Consider the following 27,461-nt stretch of genomic DNA (forward strand, 5'->3'; position numbering starts at 1 on the left):
CTTCCCGGCCTCTCACGGCTTCTCCCCAGGTCACGAGCGGGAGCGGGCGGGGCACAGCCCTTCTCCGTCCCTTCACGCCTGAAGGCAATCACCCCTTGCCCTGGCACCGCCGAGCTAGCAGGCTTCCAACCACCCCCTCCCCAAGACTACAAGAGCACCCCCAAATCGCCACCCGGGTGCCCGCTCCTCACACTCGCGCGCCTTCCCCGGGGACAAGGAGCAACGCCCCCTGGGAAATTGACCTTTCACCCCCCTCCTCCTTACCTCAACTCACCAATTTTGACGCTAGCAAATGAAACGACGAGGAGACCCGGAAGGCGGGACTTGGTGTTGCCTGATCCATGCTGATTGGGCGATGACAGGGGGCTGCCCGCGCGAGCGGGTTGGCGCCCCTCCCTCGGTGGGCGGGGAGAACTGGGGGCGGCGCATGCGCGCAGGGCGGCGGCGGAAGTGGCCTGGTGGCGACGCGTGCGCGGTGGGCGGAGCGCGGCTCTTTACCTCCCTGCCCGGCCAGGTCCGCCCAGCCTCGCCTCCCCGGTGCGCCGCGCGAGCGTCCCTGCCTTGCCGCGGAGAGTCGCAGCCCGGCGGCCGCGTGGTGTTCGGGTCGCCATGGCTGGTTACGAATACGTGAGCTCGGAGCAGCTGGCTGGCTTTGATAAGTACAAGGTAGCGCGAGCCCCGTGGACGCCCCTTTCCCTGCCCGTCCGGCCTCTCCGGGCAGCTGAGGGGCCGGCGCGCCCCGTGTCACCTTGTGCCGCGTGGCCCCGGGCGGGCTGGGGCGCATTTCCCCGGGGTCCTGCCGCGTCTGGGGGGCTGGGGGTCGAGCGTGCCTGGGAGCATCCTAGGCCCGCCGCCGGGATCGGCGCCCCCGCGGGATCGCCTGGTTCTCGGGGGATCGCTCGACGGGAGTGGGGCGAGGGAACCCCGTTCTCTTCACTTGGTCGCCAGCATCGTTGCTGCTGAGAGGAGGTGCAGCGCCCTGCCGTGGGGTCTTAATTGTCAGCTTTTAATGAAGTTTTCACCCGCCTCTTTTGCATACAACTTCAGAGATGGAGAAATAAGATCGTTGGGCAGATGAGGCCCAGGGAGGGGGGAGACTAGAGCCCCCTCCGGCTGGGGCGCCCCACTTCGCTGCCATTAAGGAGGCTTCCTCGACAGTAGCTGGTGCCACTTGGGCTGCCAGATGTAAATGGACACAGGAAGGAACTGCGTAGTGGAAAGAGCGCCGCCGGCTCTGGAGTACTTAAAAACTTGATACCAAAATCTAATTTTCTCTTTTTGGCTTTCAGCCAAGTGATAGTCTACTGTGCAAAATGATTATCAGAATTTGAGAAGCTCCTCGCACGTTAGGGCCTCTCCAGTAAATGCTGGTTAACTTTCTTCAAAATCTGGTTCTCCTGCATTGTTCCCTTATGACTCCGCCGACCGTCCAGTGTCCAGGCATGAGAATGTGGACAGTAACCTTTCATCTTTGTTACCCGTGTCACTTTTATTTCTGATTTTCCTACCCACCCACTAGCCAGTGAATCAGCAGGTGCTGTCCTGTGTGTTCTGTCATTTGTAGCCTCTGCAGAAGAGTGGTTCTGTTATCACTACCCCTGCAGACACTTTAAAATAATCTTTTACTTCAAAATAGTTTCAGAATATCTTACAGTAGCTTGACAGAATCTGGAGGGGTGATAGAACAGAGTTCCCAGGGACTCCATACCTAATTACCCCTATTTTTAACATCTTACAATTAATAAATCAATATTTACGCATTATTACTAACTGAAGTACATACTTTATTCAGATTTCCTTAGTTTTACCTAATGCTCTTTCTTTTGGTTACAGGATCCTATCTGAGACACCACATTACTTTAGTCACTATCTCCTTAGGCTCTTCTTGGCGAGGAAAATTTGTCATACTTTCTTTGCTTTTGTTAAACTTGACAGTTTTGAGGCGGTTCTGGTTGGGTAGTTTGCAGAATGTCTGACATTGGGATTTGTCTGGTATCTTTTGCATGAGTAGACAAGGGTTATGGGTGTTTGGGAGGAAGATCACGGAGATAAAGTGCCAGTCTCACTGCATGCTATGAAGAGTACATGCTGTGACCATGACTTACCTCTGTTGGTGCTGACTTTGATCACCAGACTGAGATAGCCTTTGTCAAGTTTCTCTCTGTAAATTGACTCTTGTAGGAAGGCAGTCACAATGCACAGCCTGCACTTAAGGAGTGGAGAAGTAGCCTCCTTGAGGGCAAAGTATCGATATAATTTATTTGGGGTTCTGTCTTTTCTTTACAGTGTATGTTTTCATGGATATAAAATCAGTATGTATTTATGGATATTTGCTTATACTTTGGGTTGTGATCCCATATTAAATTTTATTGCTTACCCACATCTGATTTTGCCCTTTCCAGTTCTTTCTGGAACTGGAATCCATGAATTTCATAGTGATCTGTTCACATCACTTCTTTGCCTAAAACCTTCCACTGTCGTATTGTTGGAATGAGGTCCAAAAATCTATCACACGATCCAATCTTTATCTGTGTCATCAGCTTCATGTCATCATGCCACTTGCTGAGCTTCTCCCCCACCCCTGCCTTTTTTCCACATTGTCAAGAATTGTTATGTATGCCAAGGGTGTAGCGCCCCTCCCATTTATGTTTATAGTCACATCTTAAACTTAGAGAGGGTGACTAATACCCTAGTTCCCCACTAGTCCCCTTTCCCTTTATTGTAAGGTGGTGCTCCTTTGTGGAATTAGTTCTTCAGTGTCTCCCCACTAGAATATAATGCCCAGGTGCTTAGACTTGTCTTATGCACCTCCATGGCCTGAGCCCTGTGCTGCTGTGCTAGGCATACTAGTTCCTCTGTAGACACTTGGGGGGTGAATGAATAACTTAAGAAAATCAATGTATTTTGTCTAAGGTCACATGGTACAGTCTTCTACTTTTAAGCAATATTGTGCATACCGCTTTGAACTGAGGTGCTGTCTTGTCGTAAAATTCTAAGTGGGAACAAATTCCAGACTTTCCTAGTAACCAGGCCAGGGTTGAACAACTTTTATCAAAGACTGTTAACCCCCATATCTCTTGTTTTGCCTTAAACTCTACCCCCTTTCTGTTCTGTATAGTAAATATTGACATGAAACTTTTGCTTCTCTACTAGGATCTGACTTCCTGGGTAAGTGCCAATAGTATAAATGTTCATTTGCAGCAGTGTCACTGGTAGGGAATCTTCTTTTTCTTATGAGCAAGCATCCCTAGATTAAAATTTTCAACTAGATAGGTGTCCTAATTTACAGGAAATTTTAGTGTGACTTTCTGATCCTATCTTTTCCCCGCTTCTGTTATCTGACTCAGTTCCTGTGTCTGACAGCAGATTTCCTGTGATCCTGGAAAACAAAGATCAATTTAGCAAGTGTCCAGTGTTCACTGAAATACAGTTCGTTGATACTACTTTAGTTGTAGTGAGGTTTTTTTTTAAGGGGAGGGCCACAAGTTTGTGATGTACACTAGTTCTAGTAGAGGGTTCTTTAGTCACTATTGTGTTCTTATTAAAATATATGAATCCAAAGGTCTAAAGGAAAAATATGAATGATTTGTTTTACTGGCTTGAGTTGCACCTAGAGACCTTTTTCTTTTTGGATCACGCATTCCCACCATGTGGTCTTTGGCATTAGGTGCTTTATGAATGCTTGCTGAATGAGAGCAGTGTTTGAAGAAGATCATCCTGTAAGAGGGTAAAGATGTAAGAGACTTAAAAGAAGTTTGTTCCCGGGCCTCCCCGGTGGGGTGGCGCAGCGGTTGAGCGCTGGGTTGCGAAGCTGCCCGCAGCCTCTGCAGCGCCGGTTCGATCCCCGGCTGCTCCCCGGCCACTGGAGGAGGGTCCCACATGGCGCGCAGAACTCTCCTGCCGCCCGCTGCTCCCCTCAGCAGTGTACTTCAGTCCTTCTGCCTGCTCTGCTCCCCTCTCTGGCTCTGGTGAATTCTCTCATCCTCCCGCGCTTCTGACTGTACCCAGTGCATGTATAAACAAAACAAACAAACAAACAAACAAACAAACAAACAAATAAATAAATAAAATAAAACATGCCTCTATTAAAAAAAAAATTAAAAAAAAAAACACACACAAAAAAAGAAGTTTGTTCCCTAGGTGGCCCCGCTTATTAGAGCAAAGAGATAAAGAGAAAAGTTGCGACTACAAAAGTAGTGGTTAGAAAAATTACTTTTGAACCACTTTAATTTCTTTATGTTCCCTAGAGGTACATCTGAGAGCTACAGTTGGAAAGCTGACAATTATTCAGAATAACAGCTGGAGGGGTTCACGCATAGAGGGGTGATTAGGTTCTCTGGAGTAAGAAACTGTGAGAATTGATTTGCAGTATGGAAGAAAGCATGGGTTGGCTTCTGTGTTATATGCTGTCTCAACACTCGTGTTCTCTGTTGTGTTATCACAATTACATTAAACAGTTAGAATAGTTAGTTGATTGTCTGCCTCTTTTGTTACCTTGTGAGCTCAGAGGTAGGGGGCTATATAGCTGTCTTGTTCAACTTGACCAAAGACTAGCACAGGAACAGAGTAGGCACTTAACAAACATTTATTGCAGGAATGAAAGTGTAAAGAATATAAACCATTGTGGAAGCATGGTAAAAGGGGGCTGTGCAGCTTCTGGGTATGGGAAGGATACTTGTGCATTTTGAATGTGAAAATGGCAGGGGTTTAACCACCGTTCTCTGTTGCTTATTAATCTAGCTTCAGACAATTGTGTCTGAAGGGATCTTACTCATGAAGCTTATCTATCATTTGTTCCCTATGCCTGGCCTTTCTTTGGTCAGGTTGTTGGATTTGTAGGATTTTCCAGTTTATCTAAGAGTGAAACTTCTGTTGCTTCCTCACCTAATGTTCCAAGGAAGGCATAGTCCTGACAGTGTAGCAGTTAGTTTCAAATTGTATCATTTACTTCAGAGCGAAAGTGTTCTGTGAAACATCTTGTTTGGTTTCAAGAATATAATTTTATAATGAATTGGTTTCTGCTATTATGGTAATTAACTCAATTGTCAACAACAGTCTAATTATAAGAATTGTGATAATTGTGAATTCATTAGTATCACAATAAAGAGGTTGGAAAGAGACTGGGTGCATCTTGATGGTAAATGCTGAAATACTAGAATCTGGCCTTCACCTACACTTACTCATACAGTTTAATTTTACTTGATACTATTTAAGATTTTCTCGAGGGCCCACTCTGTATGAGGCATAGCATTGAGGCTGCAAAATTAAGCTGGGCTAAAATTTCTGCCTTCAAGGAACCCAGTTTGGTGGCTTTTAGACAAGTAAATAAATAGTTATAAATAGTTAATAAATGTGCTTGGGTTAGTGCTGTGTGCTGTGGGAGAGGAGAAGGAAGCAGCTTCCAGGGTGTGAGCATTAGAGCCCAGAAGACTTCAGAGAAGGGATGGAGGGAAAAGAGGGAAACTGAGTTAGGCCCCCACTGTTACAGGTGAAGGGGGACATCCGCATTACAGAATAAAGAACAGTGGAATGCTGAGGGGTGGGGACCCAAGATGGTATTTCTGGCAACCACAAGAAGAGGTGTTTAGGCATAATGGTTGGAGTGACAGAGGCGACTGGAGAGGGAGGTGGGGCCCTGTCGGAGGGACTAATTTGATGGAAAGGACTTTTGGTTTTTACCCTGTAGATCAGTGTTTCTGTGGTTATGGGCTGTTGGCATCAGAGTCACCTGGGGAAAGTGTCAAAATAGCAGCATCTTAGGTCCATTTTGGGAGATTCAGGTTGGCCAGATTGCTGTTAGTATTATGTTAAATACCTCAGGTGGCCCTTAGGTACAGTGTAGTGGAACCACTTAATTTTAAATGGGACCAAGGTTTAATTTTAGAAAGCTAGCACTGGCAGTTTGAGAAAATGAATGGATTGAGGTTTGGGTCATCTGGAGACCTTTTAGGATTAGTTCTGGATAAAAGTAGATTTGAACTAGGAGTTCAAAACTTGCCCGCTTGGTTTAGCCAACAAATTTGTTTCATTTGGCACACACCTATTTTGTTTTAAAAACTAGTCTCTTTCCTATGAAAGTCCAGATTTCTGAATTCTCTTGAAAAACTAGAATATTGGACAACATTGTCCAGACCTTCTTGACAAGAATCCTCTGAAGCGGAATTGTGCCCCTTTTAAAAGGAGTATTTGTCCTGAAACAGACAGTGTAGTAAGCCAATGTTACCTCATTGTTAAAAAGGACTAGGGTGGGGGGACATTTGCTTTCTCATTTGCCTTTTCCCTGCCATTCTCTGTGCTTCCTGCAGATCTGCCTTTTTCACTTTACCCTCTTTTTTACTGTGGACATGTGAGTTTGTGATCCCTGACTTAAGATTTAAAATTGACAGAATATGGGAGTGACTAGCTGGAGGGCTTGGGGAGGATACTGTGAAAGATGGAATCTGGGATTACTCAGGTTCCCCTAGGGTGACTGCATAGAGGAGGCAGTCACTGAGGAGGGGGTTTTGTGAAACATTAACTCCAAAAGGTTCTTTGGTAACGATAGCACCTAACATTTGTTGAATCTAAGATTTACTCCTCATGATAGCCCGTGAGGAGGTATTGTTAGTATGGTATCTCAGGATATCCAAGCTGAAGAGAGACTGACTGATCCTTAGAGAACACTAAGCACAGTTATAATTTAGATGAGAAATGATGCTGAATCTGCAGGGTAACAGTAATCTTTGTGCAGGACACTTCTAAAGGTGAAGGTGTACTTTGTGGACTTGGAAAAACAGAAAACTATATTTTTAAGAAATGTCATTTGTGGATGAATTGTACTTCATTAGAGGAATAGTCACATAATGATTTCGAAGATTAGAATACTTTCCCTTGGAGCCACAATAGGAAAGAAGAATTTTTTTTTAAAGATTTATATATTTATGCATATAGAAGCTGGGGTGTAGACCAGAGGTTGCAGGGGGACAGATCTACTGAAACATACTGCTGAGGGGAGCAGCAGGTGAGACAGGAGAGGTCTGCTGTGCCATGTGGGTCAGCTCCCTGGCTGGGGATCAAACTCAGATAGGATAGCTTGATAGTGAAGTGACTTTACCCCTTGTGCCATCATGGAGAAGAAATTCTTGATCTTCTCACTTTCATTTATGACTGCAACTCTGAGTACAGCATGTTACCTAAGGCATCATCTAGATAGATAATATTGCATGTTGATTCAAGCATAGCTTATCATTTGTTGTGCTTTAGTCTCCTTGAGTAGATTTGGGGAACTGCCCTCTCCCACCTATAGTTACCTTATTAAGGCTTGAAAAACATCGTAGTGGTCTCATACAGATTTTATTGATATTGTTATAGGACAGGGTAGAGCATTAGACTCTTAATCTCAGGGTCGTGGGTTCGAGCCCCACGTTGGGCACCAAATCTGTTATAGGACAGGGAGAGGGGCAGCCCAGACCCCGCAAACCTGCCTATTCTAAATGGGTTCTGACATCCGCCGCATCAACACAAAACATATGACACTTTAATGGGAAGGAACTTTAATAAAAACTAGGAAACAATACAGGTAAGGCAAAAAGTCTAGTTTCTAAATCAAGCACCCAAAGTTACCCGTCCCCTCGTGGGTAAAACTCCATCCATATGGGATCGGCCCAGAGCAAGGCCCCAAAGCCTGCCACAAGTCTAAAGCATCTTCCAGTGGGGACCCACAGAAAAGAGTCAGAAACTACCAGACAAGCCCGGAAGGAAAAGAGCAAAATCAACATCAAGATAAAAGCTGCCATTGTTACCTCCCCATGGGTCTCACCCACATCTGTGTCACCCCGTCCACGACCAAAAGACAAGCGCAGCTTCTTCACGTGTCTCTAGGCTCCATGTGCCTCCTCCAGGTCTCCTGGCTCCTTCCTGCTTCCTTCCTCAGTCTCTTCTTCTGCTTCTCCTCTTCCTGCTCAGCTCCACCCTCCCTTGGGTGGGGCAGGGAACCTCCCCCTTTCCTGGGGACCACCCTGTTACAATATCTCTTTTATTGATATTGATAGAATTATTTTTGCAGTTGGCGGAGACAGAGGAGTCTTTCAGAAGGACTGAAAGTAGCGATGGATGGGAAATTCTGCAGAGTAAGAGAAATTAAGTAGAGGGGGAAAGGTTACTACATCTTAAGGACTATCTAGAGGAAACATCCTCAAATGGGTTTTTTTTCTGTTTTCTGAGATTTTGGTTAGCTGAGGATGACTTATTTTTCTGGCTGCTGTAATCTTAAATGTTAAGAATGTCTTTGCTGACTAGGAATTTGCCCAATGCATAAGGAAGAGTTGGGGAAAGATGTTCCTGTCAGAGAGACTGATGGGAAACCAAGACATAGACCAGAAAGATCATGGGGATTTAGAGGCACAAGAAAGTGGGATGTGTGTGAGGACCACCGGCCCACTCATCATAGGAAAGTTGCAATGGCAAGAGCAATATCACTGAAAATACTGAATCATCATCGTCATCAGTATTAAAAATGATTCTGATAGCACACATTTATGCAGCATTTACTATATGCCAAGATATTGCTTTAAGTTCTTTATGCTTATTTTCTCATTTAACTTTCCCAATTGCCTTGTGAGGTAGGGGTATTATTGGGTTGTTGGAAAAGTCATGATGGATTTTTGATTGAAAAACATAGAAAAAATACATTATAGCTTTTCCAACAACACAATATTATTTGCTCCCACTTTACTGGAACACAGTTTAAGTACAACTGATATTTGGCTCTAAACAGTGTGGGTTTTGAGTCCATTGTTCTTTTTGCTATACCGCCTCTCAAATCTAAGAATGAAATATAAACTCTGCCTTGTAGTTACTGGGTTTCGTGGTTCAAACATTAGAATAAAGACCTTCGCTGACATACTTAATTGGGTTTGTGTTTAATGTTAACAGGTGAAATGCACAGGGAAAAGGATGGAACTGATTTTGTTTTCTGTTGTTCCCCTAGTTTTAAATTATTAGTAGGGGTAGGTGGATGATTATATTTAGTAGTCTTACCTTTGGTTGAATGTCAAGAACATTTCATTCACTATTAAATCTAATTGAGATAAAACACTTGATTAAATAATTCACTTTGGGACTAATACTAAATAAAAAAGAACCCACATACTAGCTGTGTGATCTTGAGCAGGTAACTTAATCTCTTTAACCAGGCTTCTTCATCTGTGAAATGGAGTAATATGTACCTCATAGGGTCATTATCAAAATTAAATGAGTTAATATTTGTAATATGCCTGGCTCGGAGTACTTACATTAGTGCTAAATAAATAATAAGAAAAATCAAAACTTGACATTTTGTGCCTCCCTGCTTGTGAACATTAGCTAGCGTGTAACATATACCCGCACCTTGGAAGTGATATTAAGAGAAAGTATACTTTAGGAGAGGAAGTTAAACCAACTTAATGGACAAATGGAAAGAATAACAGAGAGGTCTGTCTAGCTTGGTTCCCAGGAAAGTCTTTCACTTTCGATTTCTTCCTTTATTTAATCACATATAGTCATACAACAGCAGAGTAAGTGTTCGCAAATACCACTCTGCTACTTAAGAATTTGCATTAGCTTTCTTTTCATGTGTTGCGTATTCAGATTCTTCAGCAAGAATTTCAGGTTCCATCGCTGAAAAACTCCCGCCTGTTGTCTCCTCATCTCTTGTTGGAGCTTATTATAGATTAAGTCTCACAAGCAAACCTGTTTGCCTTAATGGCTTGCTGGTTCTTGTCCAGTCTTCTCTCATCACCCTGTTCTCTCTGACATGTTAGCACATAGAAATGATAATAATCACTGAAATGAGATCTTATTACCCACTGAATCTGTGTTTTCTGTGGGTGTAGTTCCTAAAGTCCTGTATTGATAAAAAGTACTTTAAGAAACTTTAAATTTATGACCCAGGGTTAATAGGACCCATTTGTGTGTGTGTGTTTTGTGTGTATGTTAAGTTTAGATTTGGTGTTTATAATTTAATATTTTGGAGCTGGGTACAGTGTGCTTTATTGATGGTGGTCATGACTAGGTAAGGCTCCCTAAACTCTTCCTCTTCTTCAGGGGAATCTGTGACAGGACAGGAGATTCTTTGTGTTGGATGAGTGGGGGATGGACTTCCCAGAAGCTGAGCACCTCTCTTCCTCTTATGCTCTCCCTGGTCCTAATGGTCAAGGGGCATCTTACTCGTTGGAGGCTGTGTGGACCAGAAGGTTCCCCTCCCTGTTGCTTTATTCATTATCATACCAGGAAATGAGCTTGACAGTGTGGTCATTGATGTCAGTACTGGCCCCAGCATCAAAGGTGGAGGAGTGAGTATCACTTAAAAATCACATGAGACAACCTGATCCTCACTGTAGCCCAGGATGCCCTTGAGAGGGGGCCTTGTGACCCCTGCTTCACCACCACCTTGATGTCGTCATATTTGACAGTTTTCTCCAGGGGGGCATGTCACATCCACAATCTTCTCCAAGGTAGTGAAGACACCAGTGGGTCCACATGATGTTCAGCACCAGCATCACCCCATTTGATGTTGTTCAGCTCTTGTTTCTGAAAGGTGGAGATGGGCTTTCCATTGATAACAAGCTGCCCATCCTCAGCCTTGGCTGTGCGTTGAACTTGCCATGGGTGGAATCATACTGGGCCATGTACACCAGGTAGTTGAGACCAATGAAGGGGTCTTTGATGGTGATGACATCCACTTTGCCAGAGTTAAAAGCATTCCTGGTGGTCAGGCACTCAATCTGGCCAAATCATTCACTCCTACCTTCACCATGGCATCTCAGGGATGCTGGCACTGCATGAGAAGAGATGATGTCTTTCGAATGGGGAGGAACTAAGAGCCTGCATATGGTGTTTTTATTGACATTCCCTGTTGTGAGCACAATTAATATATGTTGAATTTTATTACATATGTCTGTTGCTTTAAGTGCACTATTTGAAATCAGCTTAAGAAGGTATAGGTGTTGGGCCTCCCCTGGTGGCATAGTGGTTGAGCGCTGGCCTGCAAGTCTGTCTGCAGCCTCTACAGCGCCAGTTCGATCCCTGGCCACCGGGCGAGGGTCCCACATGGCGTGCAGACCTCTCCTGCTGTGCCCACGGTTTCCCTCAGCAGTGTATTTCGTCACTCTGCCTGTTCTGTTTCCCACTCTGGCTCTGCTTGTATAAAATAAATAAAATTTAAAAAAAAGAGAGAGAGGGGAAAAAAAAAAGCTCCTAATCTCGAAATAGGGACACATTAAGAAGGTATAGGTGTTGGGCCTCCCTGGTGGTGCAGTGGTTGAGCTCTGGACTGCAAAGCTGCCCACAGCCTCTGCAGCGCCGGTTGGATCCCCAGCTGCTGGTGAAGGTCCCACATGGCGTGCAGACCTCTCTTGCCGCGCCCGCTGCTCCCCTCAGCAGTGTATTTCATCAGTCTGCCTGTTCTGTTCTCTGCTCTGGCTCTGGTGAATTCTCTCACCCTCCCGCACTTCTGACTGTACCCAGTGTTTGTATAAATAAATAGATAAATCTTTAAAAAAAAAAAAAGAAGGTATAGGTGTTGACCTATACACATTGCTGGTGTGGCTGATCTTTCAGCTGAGGAGTTGTAAAAGTGTTGTTAACATTAGGTGACTGTGTTTTGAGCATCACCTCATCTAAGAGTTATTTCATTATATTTCAACTTGAAGAACAGTTAATAAAACCAAGAAAAGAAAGTAAAGGAATAATGTTTATATGTGTGCATTCAAGCATCAGATAGTCTTGGTTTTGTGGATGGTTTAATGTTTTCAGGATTGTGTATTGGTTTCCTTTTCTGTTGTAAAGATTTATTTATTTATTTATTTATTTATTTATTTATTTATGAACTAGGGTGTAGGCCAGAGGTGCAGAGGGCGGGGGGTGGTGGTGAGAGGATTTACCAGAGAGAGTGAGGGGCGAAACAGGTGGATTTATTGAAATACACTGCTAAGGGGAGCAGTGGGTGAGACAGAAGAAGTGGGTTAGCTTCCTGGCCAGGGATTGAACTCAGGCAGCAGCACCGGTGATAGCGTGATAGTGCTAAGACTGAACCCTGTGCCACCAGGGATACCCCCTATATTGGTTTTCCATTGCTGGGTGAGAAATAACTGTGGCCTTGGGGGCATAAAACAGCACACCTTTGTTATCTCACAATGTCTGTGAGTCTAGGAGCCTGGGCTCCAGTTAGCCGGCTCCTCTCTCTGTGAAGCTCTTGCCAACTGCAATGAAGGTGTCAGTAGAACTGCATTGTCATTGGAGCTTGGGGTCCTCATCCAGGCTCATGGTTGTTGGTAGAATTCAGTTCTTGCCCGTTGTAGAGCTGAGGCTCTCGGCTCTTACCCCAGCTACTAGGCCTTGCATAGGCAAGTCATGCCATTGCTGTCTTTGTTAAGTCAGCAGGAGACTGTTCTCCGAACTACTAAGAACAACTCTTGCATAATGAAATGTATCCTGCAAGTGCCATCTCAACACCTTTGCTACAGAATGTGTACTAATTAAGACTGCCACAGGTTCCACTCTCAAGGAGGGAAGGAGCTATCAAGGGCAGGGGATTGATTATACAAGGATATGACTTGTTGAAGATCACCTTAGGCTGTGTCTGCCACACATTTGGAAGACAGAAAAATGTATTTTTGAGTATATTTTGGGAATATTGATTTCAATACGTTGGATCTAGGTAGCTGCTTACTGTGTTTGAGCCGGACATTACGGCTCAGAAAAATCTTGTAATTTAGACCTACCTGTTAATATTAATTGTTAATTTCTAAATTTTATAGTTTCTTCATCTGAAAAATGGGGAGGAATATTCTACTTTATCTCTCTTATAGTATTAAATAAAAGAACAGATATAATTGTGCTTTGGAAACTATAAAACATACAGATGTAAAACATACAAATGTAAACCTGATATTAATAGAGTATGAATGACTAACTTTCCCTCATGAGTAACAAGTTGCTGTGGTTTAGTTCCTCAGGGGAAGCAGATGTGGAGAAGGGAGTAGTCATCACTCATCACTGGTAGGTCAGTGCTTAAATCCACATACAGAGTAGTTTGTGCATTTATTTATTTATATGTGCAAACATTTAAATATATTTATTGAGCTCCTGCTGTGTGCCTGAGCAGAAAGGATCAGGTTGGGAAGTTTTCTCACTTTTTTGACACTTTCTTTATAGGCCATTGCTCACTGAATTCCACATTTGTGTGTGAAAGTCAGCTGTTTTGACTGATACTCAAGTGCATAACAGTTTTTGAAATCCCTGCTTTATGTTTTGTGCTTAAGTGCCTCACCTGGAGGCTTGGAATGTCATTGCCAAACAGCTCTGCTTGGGGAGTGGGGAGGTAGTGTTGGCCAGGATGGGTTCTGCCCCTCTAAAGACCTGAAACAACTGAGTCATGTGACCTGTCCTAGAGGACTGACTTAGTACCTTCAGGCACTCAGTGTCATAGTGCAGGGGGAGCAAAGAGAGAGAACTGGCATTTCTTTTTTGTTTTCTGAGTTCTTAAGAGAGGTTGATAATGTGTTTATTTCATTTTAGTGATGTCTGGAAAGTTGGTATGAGCAATAAATACTGTAGTTTCATACAGTGGACCCCATTGTGAATTGGTTCTTTTTGGCTATCTTGCTTTCTACTCCTAAAAATGCAGCTATCTTTGAACTCAAGAATTTTGTAAACAATTTAAAAAATCACAAATATCATTTTGAATTTGCTTACATCTGAAGCAATCACATCTGCAGTTTATGAACTATTACTAGCTTGTACCACAGCATATTTCATGTATTTCCACAGTTAACTAAAATATGTTTTTTTGTTTTTTTGTTTTTAAATTAGGAGGTTTTTTTTTTTTAATATTTATTTATTTATTTATACAAGTACTGGATACAGTCAGAAGCGCGGGAGGGTGAGAGAATTCACCAGAGCCAGAGCGGGGAGCAGAGCAGGCAGAAGGACCGAAGTACACTGCTGAGGGGAGCAGCGGGCGGCAGGAGAGGTCTGCGCACCATGTGGGACCCTCCTCTGGTGGCCGGGGAGCAGCTGGGGATCGAACCGGCGCCGCAGAGGCCGCGGGCAGCTTCGCAAGCCAGCGCTCAACCGCTGCGCCACCGGGGAGGCCCTAAAATATGTTTTACAAGTATTAAAGGTTATATTTCAGATGGGTAAAGACAAGCCTTGTGTTAAAAATCATTTGACAGTAAGATTCTTATTCTCCTTGTATTGATTAGAAAACAAGCAAGGCAAGTGTGCTGCTGCTGACAGCTAGTAGAACGTTCCTTTGGGCAGTAACCTCTGTCTAATACGTTGTCCAAAGCTCAGTGTTTACTGTGAGGGTGTGTTAGTTCATAACAGTACATGAAAGCTTTGAAATACAGCACCTGCATAGAGGAAATACTTGCAGGGCCAGGGAGGTGGTTCCACAGTCTTCCTTTCATTAGAGCTGTTTTCCTGTTTCAGTCAAAAGGAGACTCAACATTCAAATGACCTTTTCCAAAAAATGGTAATTTACAGCATATTTTGGAATTAATTTAGAAGTTACTGTACTCTTCCTAGTCTAACCCATGATCATTTTTCATCTGAGGTACTATGATAGTCCCATTTGCACTTTTGTCCCGCTCATGTCCAGTTTGTTACATTGTTGTAATCAGTGTTATCCTTTATTTTTTTTTTTAATTTTTTAAAGATTTATTTATTTATGCATACAAGAACTGGTGTGTAGGCCAGAGGTGTATGTGTGGGGGTGATTTACCAGAGACAGAGTGGGGAGCAGAACAGGCAGATCCACTGAAATACACTGCTGAGGGGAGCAGTGGGCGAGTCAGGCGAGGTCTGCTGTACCGTGTGGGTTGCTCCCGGGCCGGGGATTGAACTCATGCTGCAGTGGCTGCAGATTGCTTCACAGGTTGCATCTTAACCCCTTGCGCCACCAGGGAGGCCCATCAGTGTTATCCCTTAAAAATATAAATTAGGACATGCATTGGGCTTAGACTAAAATCAGACTTTCTCTGGTCCTGCCGGGGTGGTATCTGCCCACATCTTGTAATCTCATTTCATACACTTTTCCTTGCTTACTAAGCTCTAGCTACGTTGACCTTCCTCCAGTGTTTCAAGTAGTTCTAGCTTTGTGGTCTTTGCACATGGACTCCCCTCCCTCCAGCACCTGTATCCACACACTGCCTACTTATGTTGCTTATTTTCTCTCCCATTTTTTTTTTAGGTATAAATGATACATAATTGCATAGACTTTTAAGTGTGTAACTGAGTAGTTACATAGGTATAGAAGCATGTAACCACATCCAGGTCGACATAATTATTTCTAGCACCTTAAAATTCCCTGATTCAATCACCTAATTACTGGGATGACATCTTTTGCCATATCGTGTCTGTTTCTGAACGTCACATAAATGGAATCTATTGCAGCATGTTCCCTTTAGTGCCTCCTTTCTTTGACTCGGCGCTGCCTCTCACATATGCTTTACCTGATGGTCCTCTCATCTTCTAGGACTCAGTGGAAGGGTCCTGTCCTTAGAGAACCTTTCTCCGACTGCTACAATGAGGCTCTCTCACTGCCTCCTTGTCCTCTTACACAACAACCTTCTTATTTTTGCCACAGAATTATCATAGCTTGTGGTTATTTCTTGTTTTCTTAACTTACCACCCATCTCACATTAGATGGTTGACCTGGTGAACACAGGAAACGTTTGGTCTCATTTGGCATTCTCTACCCGGCTTCTTTGACCAGCATAATTTTCTAGTAAAATCATAGGCACTCAATCATAAATGTTTGTTGAATGAAGAATGAACTCTCTTGTACTAGAGTGAGGGAAAAAAAAAAAGGTTTGAAAATTTCTGAGAAAGTCGGGAAAAGTATTATCTAAGGTGATTCTGGATTTCGCGGAGACTTTAATGAAAATCTTTTCTCGTAGGCAAGAGCAACTGATTGCCAAAGATGTAACAATACAGAATTCTATACTGAAATGAAAATTATTAAGTGTACTAATATCATTCTTGCTAGTATATTCAGAAATTCTTCCTTGATCAATGATTTACAAAGACTCAGGTGAAGGTATTGGCATGGCAGATTTATATGCTGAGAGTTTGGAGAGGCATGGCTATCACCTTGGGTAACTAAATCTGAATCTGAAGAGATATGGAGGGGATGGGAAGGTGAGTTGACTTGTGCAAAATGAAATGTTAAGATGGTGAATGAAGAGTCTGACATTTGGGTTCCAACGACTAGCCTCATATTAGCACGTTAGCTGTCCATGTAAGAAAGGCTTGAAGGATTTAGATGACTGTGAGGTTGTGTGAAATCTGCAGTGTGATTTTGTCACAGGAAATTAATAATAGGCTAAGTATCAGAGAAATTAGTTGCTGAGGAAGGGTTTACCTTTCTACTGATGCTTCACTTGAAATTTCCTTGTGTAGATATTAACAACAAATTGCAGCACAGGTTATCAAACAAAACTCCCAGGTTACCTGCTGTGTTAGGGAGAGACCGTATGGCCTGCAAAACCCCAAGTATTTACTGTTGAGCTTTTTCCAGAAGAAACTTGTCACCTTCTGGTCTAGACCTAGGTGATGACAGGGACTGACACATCTCTGACAGCAAAAGGGACATGGGGTGGTTGACTAGCTGAAGAGAAGATTTGGTTGTCATAGAACTGTCCTCAAATATTTGAAGAACTATTGTTTGGAAGAAAAATTAGACCTTTGTGTAATTTGTTAGGCAAAAGAAGACAGGATAGAAAACATGGGGCAAGGAAAGATTTTGTTTAGAAAAGATGTTTTAAGATTGGATTGGATTGCTTTTGGAAGTAATGAGCTTTTTTTTTTTTTTAAACCAGAATCAAATGAGGCCAGATAATTATTTACCTGTCCTCATGGACGAGGCTCAGGCATGGGAGAATCAAGGCATCCTCTGAGTTCTCTTGTGATTCTGAGATTTTGCCTTAGACTGTTCAGGCTGTGGTGCTCAAGCATTTCTTCAGCTGCTATTTTAGCCTGGCCAGCAGATTATACAGCCAACCAAGCCATAGGAGGCTGTGACAGTGTGTTATGGATATCTACCTGGTTAGATATTCTGGTTTATTCTAGAACAACATTCCAGTGGAAAATAAAGATGTATTTAGCAAGCATCAGCAAATAAACTAAATGTAGTGTAACACCTTTCAAAGTTTATATTTTATTTTTTTCATGCATGTGAAAGGTTTGAATCATTCTGCTCTTCTCCTATTGATTCACAGGACAGTTTCAAGTTTCTTTGTTTATTCCATGTGAAATGTAACCTAGAAAAAGACTCAGGTGTGTAAGGCTAGAGGACAGAGTGTTCTTTAGGTTTATTGTTTGCTGTCTTTTGTAATCTCCTATTAAATTTTCTTGCTATACATGAGCTCATCAACTGTTATTCAATGTAAAAAATCCAGTTAGGCAAACTTGACCTTCTTTTATTTTGTTGTATAGTCCAATCATTTCTCTGGTCTCCTGAAGTTGAGATTTAGATATAAAACCTCAGAATTTTAAAATAGAAGCTTTTAAAATAAAAATGGTATCAGTTAAGGACCTTTCAGATCTAAGTTCAAAGTGTGAAAACCTATGGTATGAAACTCACTTAGCAAACATTTGAATAAGATGTTAAGACTATTGTAATTTGCATATTGCATTACAAATACATTATGTATGTATTCATGTGGTATCTTAAATTATTTTCTTCTGAATTTGGACTTCTTACAACCTTTGCACTGGGAGTAGAGGATGGACTTGAAACGTGTGGTTTTCCAGTTTGTATGACCTGCTGCTATATCACACGTTTCTGGGTGGGCTTTAGTGAAGTGGAAGAGACCAGGGCACTCCCACCTTGTCATTGGCAGCCATTAGGGCTTTTTATCAGTCCCAGGTCTGAAGACTTAAATTCAGGCAATTCCTGTCTCCTTCATTCTGCAAAAGTTCACATGTAGCGGCATCTATTGTACGGAAAACCTTTGTAAACTCGAGTAAAAGTTGATTTTAGTAAGAACAGTGATCCTCATTTAAGTAAACCTCAGCAGTGAGCGTCTGGATGCAGCTGCATAGCTCTAACTCCAGCCTGCAGAGGTGATTTTCTGTCACCATTTTCTAACTACACCCCAAGATTTAAGTAAGTCATCCCTTTTCAGTCAGAATTGGTTGGAGAATTGGAGTATGTTGAATCAGCATTTGCCTTATTAGTTGACTCTCTTTGCTACCAGTACGTTCAGTTTGGTTTTTTGTTCATCACATCTTTAAGTCTTGAAGCACTTTAAGTATTGAGAAGATAGGTTCTGGTGAATTCTTTCACCCTCCCGCGCTTCTGACTGTACCCAGTGCTTGTATAAATAAATAAATAAAAATAAATATTAAAAAAAAAAGTATTGAAGATACTGCATATTCATAAAACATTCAGGAAGAAAATCTAATTTAATCATGATTTAAAAAACTATAATAGATATCCAAATACTTATTTTTATACACAAAACAGTCAAAACTTTTAAAATATTTGACTAGCATAATGTCGCTTAAATGTCACTTGGATGAATTAGGTAACCATCCCAATCCTTGAGAAGGGAGTTGTCCCTTATCAGTTTTGTATCCCTCCTTCCCCATACGTAGTGGAGTGCTTTCTACGTGACAGGTACGCCAGTGGGTGTGTGTCTGATGAATAACTTTTGATGTGATTCTTAACGTTGTACATATTTATATACTGATCTTTGTTAAAATTTTCTTTAAATTTTTTCTAAATAGCTCAGTCATTGGAGAATGAACTTGACTATATTACATAATACTTTTTTTTTTATGCAATCCATTTTGCTGTAAAGGGATCTGTCATTATCTTGACTCTCAAAACACATTTACTAATAATATCTAATGCTTGTTGTAAAGGAAAATTTCTTCCTTCTGTGTTTCTTCTCTGTGAGTCTCCTGTATTACACAAAACACTTCACTTGATCACCAAATATGGAGATGTTTTTCCCCTTAAAAGACAATTCTCTGGGACACCAGCTGGGCATCCTGCATTTATCTTCCTGAAGATAGTGGCAGACCCCAGGCTTGATCCTGCAGGACTGCTCCCTGCTGCACATGCACTTAAGGTGCAGGTCACAAGCTGAAGTTCTCACCTTGGGTTCCATTAATCTGCTGGAGCATCTCACAGGACTCGAACAGTAACATTGACCAGGTTATTAAAGGATATGATAAAGGACACAGGTGAACAGCCAGCTGAAGAGGCACATGGAGGTCTGGTAGGGTCCCAAGGCAGGAAAATCTGTTTCTGTGGAGTAAGGGTTTTAGGAGTCCTGTGTCAGGGATGGCAACAAAACATATTATTAGAACAAGAGAATGCATTTACCACTTAGCAAGTTACAAGAAGGAGCTCTGTGCCAGGAACTGGGGCAGAGACACTATTTCCTGTTATATCACCCTTACTTAGCACTTACTGGTGTTGGCCTAAGCACTTCATGTATACTATGAACTTAGCTAATTCTTACAGCAGTCCTTTGAGGTAAAGGTTATCACCTCATTTTATAGTTGAAACAAAGGCCTTGAGGATAAGTAATTCACCCAAGGTGACGCAGTTAGTAAGTACATTAGGGATGGTCTCAGGGGCTCTAACAACTAGATTCCCATTAGCTGAAGGAGGTTGAGAAAATCAGGATGGTCAGTGTTTGAATGCACACAGTGTGTTCGTTACTGATGTTTCATTGTAAAGTAGAACTTTCATGCAATATAAATTTTTCTATTGAAGTATTATAATATTATAAAAGTTGATTTAAAAAATCTGGCTACGTTTGTCCTTGCCCATTTATATTGCTCTTTCAGTTATTCAGTTGGCATCATATAAACACACATTCTCCAAGTTATTCTGTGCTACCTTCATTTGAGAAATATTGTTGTACTTGCTAGTATGCAAGGATTAACTATGAATGTTTCATTTCTTAACAGTACAGCGCAGTGGATACCAACCCACTCTCCCTGTATGTCATGCATCCATTTTGGAACACTATAGTCAAGGTAAGGTGATTTAATAGGCATGAACTTAAGTTTTAGTAAGTTTTAAATATTTAAACTACTTTGTGGAGTGTTGCAGATGTATCAGTTCGATAGTGTATCTAGAGGAGCTACCCCTCCCACCTTCCTTTCCTTTGGTCACTTATTTTTTTGTCTCATTGTTGAAATCTAAGTTTATACTCTGGAATTTATCATTTTTGTAAAATGCCTTTAAAATTTTTCTAAAATAAAAGAAAACACTATGATTATAAAAGTATGTTGATTGTAGAATTATTTAAAATATAGAAAACAGAAAGGAAAATAAATCTGTATTTCTATCAGCTATATTGTGGTTTACATTTTAATGTATATAACACTGTATAAGATTTTTCAAATTTATATTTTTTATTATGATTTAAGCTTGCATGTTGTGGTATGTAATGGACAGAGAAAGTCTTCTCTACTTTAATTATTTTCTAATTATTTTGGAAAAAAAATAGGTATTTCCTACATGGCTGGCTCCAAATCTGATAACCTTTTCTGGCTTTCTGCTGGTTGTATTCAATTTCGTACTTATGGCATACTTTGATCCTGACTTTTATGCTTCAGGTAGGATTTTTACTTTAATATAAAATTTTAAATGTCTAGAGAAAAATGAGATAAGATTATTTTTGGTTCTTTTAAGATGCTTGTGTTTGTGAAAAGTTTCAAATATTTTAAGGGCATATAAAATGTTGAATTGGATACGAAATCTAAATTGTTTTCACAATTTATTGTTATGAGGAGTTTTGAAAGATCGAGGTGGATAAGTATTTTTTACATTCTAAGTTAGAGAATATATTTTCCAATAAGAATACTTATAAATGATGTAGTCAGGAATTTTAGTATTATAATTCACCTATGTTGTGCAGTCAGCAGACTTTTATGGACTGACTTGGAGAAAGGAACAGTCGTTGACGACATTGTTTTTGTAGGAAAATTTGGAGTTGCAAACCCTTATGATTTTTGATATTTATAGAAATTCTGACTGTCGAAACTATGCATGTGCCTACCTTTATTAACTGAAATTTGTAGCCATAGCTTCTTTACATGTAAAAAAAAATTGAAGATTATAAGGTTCCACATGAATGAGTAAGATTAAACTTTATTAAGCATGATTTTGATAGTAAGTGTATTTAATTTGTACTTTAATCTCAGGACATCCTCAAAAGTTTATCTTTATAACTAGAAATATTACTTTCTCTGACTAAGATTATTTATGTAGAGAACTAAAAATATGTAAATATTAAGAGAACTAAAGAGAAGTAAAAATATATAAATATCACATATATATCTAATACAACTGGAAGAACCAGATGTACCATCTATTTCGAGCATATTTGGGAAATGGAATACTACATACTCCAGAGCCAGCACCAGAACCCAGACCTGATTGTTAGTTGTTCTATTTTAAGGGGGACAAGTGAGGTCCCGGTATTTCAGAATGATTCTGATGCTAAAATCATCCAGATGCTAAAATCATCCTGATGAGGCAATCAGAAGGTTTTTTTGTTTAGCTGATTAGTGATATAATGTAAGGCTATAACTTGAAGGCTCAGTGCATGTTTGCAGTGTAATCATAAACAGCATGGATCAGGTTAAGCATTTGTTAAAGTCCCAAAATGTTATTTTTTTCATTCTAGGCACATAAATAAATTTCAAGTAGAGATAAGCAACCTTGTGTTATGACTAAAGCTCAAGATAAGTGCCTATTTGTTATGAGAGGTTAGAGTGATACTTCTTTGGTTTTTGTCAGTTTGCTGATATATTTTAATATTGATCTAGTTCTGCCTTCAAAATCTATCGTAAGGTACTTTCACTTCTATTTAACAAGTAGGGACATTTCTCATTAGCAGTATGTTCTGTGGTAAGAATGACGAACTTAAACTGTATTAAAATCTGAGGTGCTTTCCTTTGCAGCACCAGGTCACAAGCACGTCCCTGACTGGGTTTGGATTGTGGTGGGCATCCTCAACTTCATAGCCTACACACTCGGTAAGAAATTAGCAGTTATCATTTTGGTCAAAGCCTGGTGAGTCTCAGCAAGGATTGCCATCTACTAAATTAGCATTTTCTCCTAAACTTAATTTAACTACAGCTTGTTAAATATCCTGTTGAGTTTAATATACATGTTTTTGAGTTTCTCTGAAAAATATTGTCATTCATTGGTTGGGATTCAAAAAAGATAGGAGTTGAAAAGCTACCACTGGGGCCCAAATCTGGCCCGTTGCCTAGTTTGGGTTAGTAAAATTTTATTGGAATACAGCTGTGCTCATTCCTTTACACGTGATCTGTGGCTGCTTTCCTGCAACAAAGTCAGGTCAGTAATTGCATCGGAGACTTACATGGCACAAATACCTGAACTTTACCAACTGCCTCTTTATAAAAAGTATTTGCCACCCCCTGGAATGAGACATCATTTTTGCCTTGTTTGAGAATATTGACATATCAAACAATCGCAAATACTGAGAGAGAGGTTATAATAGAGTGCAGTGGGAGAACAAATAAGGAATTGAGTAATTCTGATTTGTGAGGCAGTGAACTTCAGGGCATCTGTGCTAGGCTGAGCTGTGTGTTCTGCCAGCAGTGTTTTTGGGGGGATTACTTACCTGCTTTGTTCTGCATTCTCCTTTTCTCCTGTCCTTTTATCTTTCTCCATAACACTTAAGCCACATGACCCCTTATGTATTACTTATTTACTTATTGTCTGTCTGCTCTGAAATCTAAGTTCTTAGGCAGCGAGTAGTCTGTTTTGTTCACTTGTGCAGCATCTCGAATAGTGCATAACATGAGAGGTAGGTAGTGCGCAGTTTTTAAGTGAAGGTGAAATAACAGACCCTGACTGAAAGGCGCACGGATCTCTTCAGATGAAAATGACTTACATTCATAAAACCAGTATAATCCAGCACACGAGTAAATGCTGACATGGCAGATGTGTAGAACTGCAGGAGTTTGGGGAAGAGAGAGAGTAAAGTTTAGAAGAATTAGGGAGAAGCTTAGTATAAAGTTACATATTTGGGTAAAGCCTTTTGTGCCGTTGTTATGAAAAATAAGCAGCTTTTAAAATCCTGTTACAGGATTTGGTTGCCAAGAACTGCGGGAGGAATAGAGAAAAGGTGAGGGGGTCCTGGAACACTGACTTCAGGCAGCAAGGCCGGAGAACCTTCTGCTGATGTGACTATTCTTACATTTTGCTGCACAAATGTTAATGTGCTTGATTATAGGTGCCCCGCTAGGCCCTTCTGGAGTGCTGAGAATATTTAGAATATGCCTTGAGTTCCCTTTCTGAAAATTCTTTTTCTGAAAACTTACTGAGACCCGAGACTTGTACAGCTAGAAGGGGTTCAGTGAGAACATGTACAAAAATTAATGAGTAATTCATGAATTCAGTATCTGTAATAACTGTTGTCCTGAAAGTAGTCAATTAAGCTAGCTATAGTGAGAGAAAGACTTTTATTTATTTATTTATTTTTTAAAATAATAAATTTTATTGTTATATTCCCCATACAATTGCAGCCCCCCCATTCTGACCCCAATCCCTCCCCTCCCGCCCCCGCCCCCCTAAAAGTGTCTCTGGTTCATAGTTTTTTGTTGATTTTGATTTTCACTTTCTTATAGTTATTCATTTTCCTGGTCCCTTATTTAAGTTTTCTAGATTCCTGCTATGAGTGAGACCATCCGGTATTTTTCTTTTTCTTTCTGGCTTATTTCGCTGAGCATGATCCCTTCCAGCGCCATCCATGTTGTTGCAAATTGCATGTGCTTATCTTTTTTGAGTGCTGAGTAATATTCCATGGTGTATATGTACCACATCTTCTTGATCCAGTCATCTATTTTTGGGCATTTGGGTTGTTTCCAAAGCTTAGCTATTGTAAACAGTGCTGCTATAAACATAGGGGTGCAGGTGCTCTTTGGAATTGATGTTTCTGTGTCCTTTGGGTAAATACCTAGGAGTGGAATTGCTGGATCCTATGGAAGCTCTATGTTTAGTAGGTCCAGAAATCTCCACACAGCTGAGAGAAAGACTTTTAGGAAATACTTTAGTTACTTAAAGGAAGAAAAGTTTTCAAGCTATATAGCAGACTCTGAAGTATTTGGGCAGGAGTTTGGATTCTTCATTTTGTAATAGTCCTATTTTTAATATATTAATATATATTAGTATATTTAATATACTAATATGCTTTAATAATACTTATATTTTTAAAGGCCCTTTTGGCCACATACTGAGCTTGGCGATAGTACTATAGTGAGCAGGTAAACACAGTAATTATAAGGGGCTTTTAATTCCCATGTCTGAATCTTTATAGTTAACCTAATTTTGATACACCTAGTTAACAAGACTTATGTGTGGAGAAGTTTTTATAATTCAAACTCTGCTTTTTAACTTGGTTTTACTATCTCCCTCCCTCCCTGGCTTCTCTGTTTCTGCCTCTAAATGACGGTGCTGCACTGGACTTTACCCTTAGCTTTTTCCTTCTCCCCATTACCTTGATTTTCTTGATTCTTAACACTATTGAGATGATTTCCGTGTTTATACCTAGCCTTTACTTATCTTCTGAGTTGCCGGTAAGTACCCTTAGTTTATTTGATATTACCATGTGAATATCCTGTCAACACTTCCATTTTAGCTTCTGAAATTATGCTCAGCATATTTTCTGTTTTGCTCCTTCTGACTTTTCCTTTTTCTGTTAGCACCACTACTGGCTTGGTTATGCAGTCTGGAAACTTCAGAGATGACCTTCTTTTTTTTTTTTTTTTTAATGTTATTCCCACCCCCCCCAAGATTTATTTATTGTTATACAAGAGCTGGGGTACAGGCCAGAGGCATGGAAGGGTGAGAGGATTCACCAGAGACAGAGTGGGGAACAGAACAGGCAGATGACCGAAATACACTGCTGAGGGGAGCAGCGGGCGCGACAGGAGAGGTCTGCTGCACCATTTGGGAATCTCCCTGGTGGGCCGGGAATCGAAGCCGCGCTGCAGAGGCTATGGACAGCTTCACAGCTCTGTGCTTAACCCGCTGCGCCACCGTGGAGGCCCCAGAGATGACTTTCTTGTCCCTTGGCTTCACGTCTCATCCTTTGCTGCATTACCATTTTTATTTACTCACTCTCTCATTTGCCTCCACCTTTTCACTCCTGCTGCATTTCCGGCTCAGTCTGACTTCCTCTAATCAGTGTTGCTCCCTACCCCGTCGTCCAGGTGGATCTTCCCGAAGCACTGCCTTGCTTGCACTCCTGTCGTGCCCCACTTAGATACTTTTGGGAGCTGCTCACACTCCCTAAAACTTTTATTAAACTGATTCAAACCTCCCTGTCAGTCTCTTTGTATTGCCCTTGTTAAGCACTAGATTTTAGCAGTTTCATGACTATGGGCCTTCTCTGGACATGCGTGTGCTTTCCCATCTCAGGGTTTCTGCCGATAGTGCTCCCTCCTTGAAATGGCATACCTTTCTCTCTCACCCACTGGACTCCAGTCATGCATTATGACCCTACTTAGATTTCATCTTGTCTGGAAGGCCATGCTAGACTCCTACTCTGAAGAGGATCTGCCCCCTTTCTGTACTCTTCTGTGGTGTCTGAGACATTATAGCCATCATTATCACCTTTTGTCTTCTTTCTTGTAATCTTCACTACAAGAAGAATTATGCAGTGCACTGTTTGAATAACTTTTCATTCTATTTGAATAACTTTTAATTATATTTATGGAATACCTACTATGTGCAAAGCCTTGTCTGAAAACGTCTAAAACTGTAGAGGTGGTAGATCTGTAAAGAAGTGACTATAGCATGAAACAAGATGAAATAGTTGCTATGGTGGCAGTACAGAGTGTTTTTGGATCCCAGACCAAGGAGTGGTTAAATGAACAACTACTGAATATTTTTGTTAATTCACATTCCTGTAACATGAGCTGTTTTCTCCAGTTTATGAAAGGAGACTTTCTCCATACTAGTGCAGATGTTGACCTTTCCTGTGGTGATGTGTTTTTCTTGCAGATGGTGTGGATGGAAAGCAAGCCCGCAGAACGAATTCCAGCACCCCCTTAGGGGAGCTTTTTGACCATGGCCTGGATAGCTGGTCATGTGTGTACTTTGTTGTAACTGTGTATTCCATCTTTGGACGAGGACCGTCTGGTGTCAGTGTTTTTGTTCTTTATATCCTGCTGTGGGTAGTTTTGTTTTCTTTCATCCTATCCCACTGGGAAAAGTATAACACAGGAATTCTTTTCCTGCCATGGGGATATGATATTAGCCAGGTGGTAAGTATATGTTTTGCCTCAAATTTTCAACATTGTCATGAATTTGGGGAGAGTTTTTGTCTGTCTTTATTGCCTTTAATGCTTTTTTGGTTAAAACTGATGTGTGCTTTTAAAATAATTTCTTTTTCTTTTTTTTTTTTTTTACTCATTTATGAAAAAATGTCAAGCACATATAAAAGTAGAGAGAATAGAGTAATGAACCCTTTATGTCCCTATTACTTAGCTTCGGCAATTACCGACGCATGACCTATCTACTTATCGTGTGTGCCTTTGTCACCCACAGCCTCCCCCAATCATTTTAAAGGAAATTCCTGGCATTGTGTGATAAGCATTTTACTGTATAGCTCTACATGGTAAGAGCTCCTTTTAAAAAACACAATCACTATGCCACTATTACACCAATAAAGAAGTTTCTTAATGTTAATAAATGTTCAGTCATTTGAACTATTGATTTTTGTAAGGAAAGGTGTGCACCTATCATTAAATTTTTGGCTTTATTTGTTCTTCATTGGCAATGTTTCAGTGAGTAGAGATTTGCTTTCTTACTTAGACATGCTATTAACTTTCTCTGCTTTTAAATCCCAACTTTTTATGTTGTCTTTTCCCCCATTTGTCTAAGGCCCCAATAAAAATCAGAAATGGGAATGTGGTTGATGATGAAAGTGATTGGGTAGGCAAATTGGATCATCTTAAGACTTTATCAACTTATAAAGTACCTTAAAGTGTTCCAAATGAGGACCAGTTGCTTGCATTGTCTAGAAGTTAGCTGTTTTATGGCATTGTTGGCTGGAAAAAAATATTTTTAAAGGCAGGAAGTCTTGCCTTAATATTAAATTTAAGCATATTGCAAAACTGCTTTTACTAAAACTGTTTGACTAGACTTACACTGCATTATTGACCTTCTGATCTTTCCAACTATTAATGTCTCTGTATGCATTGTCTGCATTTGCCTTCCAGACTATTTCTTTTGTCTACATAGTGACTGCGATTGTGGGAGTTGAGGCCTGGTATGAACCTTTCCTGTTTAATTTCTTATATAGAGACCTATTCACTACAATGATTATTGGTAAGAAGCACCATGTTGAAGACTGTTTTAACAACATTTTTTTATCAAAGCCAGTATTTGATTATGACAAGCAACAGCACCCTTACCCCTTTCCTTGATGCCC

The 27,461-nt window shown here is 40.9% G+C and overlaps 1 protein-coding gene across 1 annotated transcript in view; it reads left to right on the forward strand.

Moving 5' to 3' along the window:
* Positions 1-609: 609 nt before the first annotated feature.
* The window catches only part of SELENOI (selenoprotein I), a gene marked incomplete at both ends in the record, with an annotated part of 38,890 nt that continues 12,038 nt past the window's right edge, over positions 610-27,461 (forward strand). Inside the window, 6 exons of the mRNA XM_084236072.1 lie at positions 610-666; positions 19,951-20,019; positions 20,496-20,604; positions 21,955-22,029; positions 26,030-26,292; positions 27,250-27,358. Of these exons, the coding sequence (XP_084092198.1) occupies positions 610-666; positions 19,951-20,019; positions 20,496-20,604; positions 21,955-22,029; positions 26,030-26,292; positions 27,250-27,358 (682 nt within the window). The remainder of the gene's footprint in view (positions 667-19,950; positions 20,020-20,495; positions 20,605-21,954; positions 22,030-26,029; positions 26,293-27,249; positions 27,359-27,461) is intronic.

The sequence above is a fragment of the Talpa europaea genome, assembly GCF_964194135.1.
Source record: "Talpa europaea genome assembly, chromosome: 6".
Taxonomy (NCBI): Eukaryota; Metazoa; Chordata; class Mammalia; order Eulipotyphla; family Talpidae; genus Talpa; species Talpa europaea.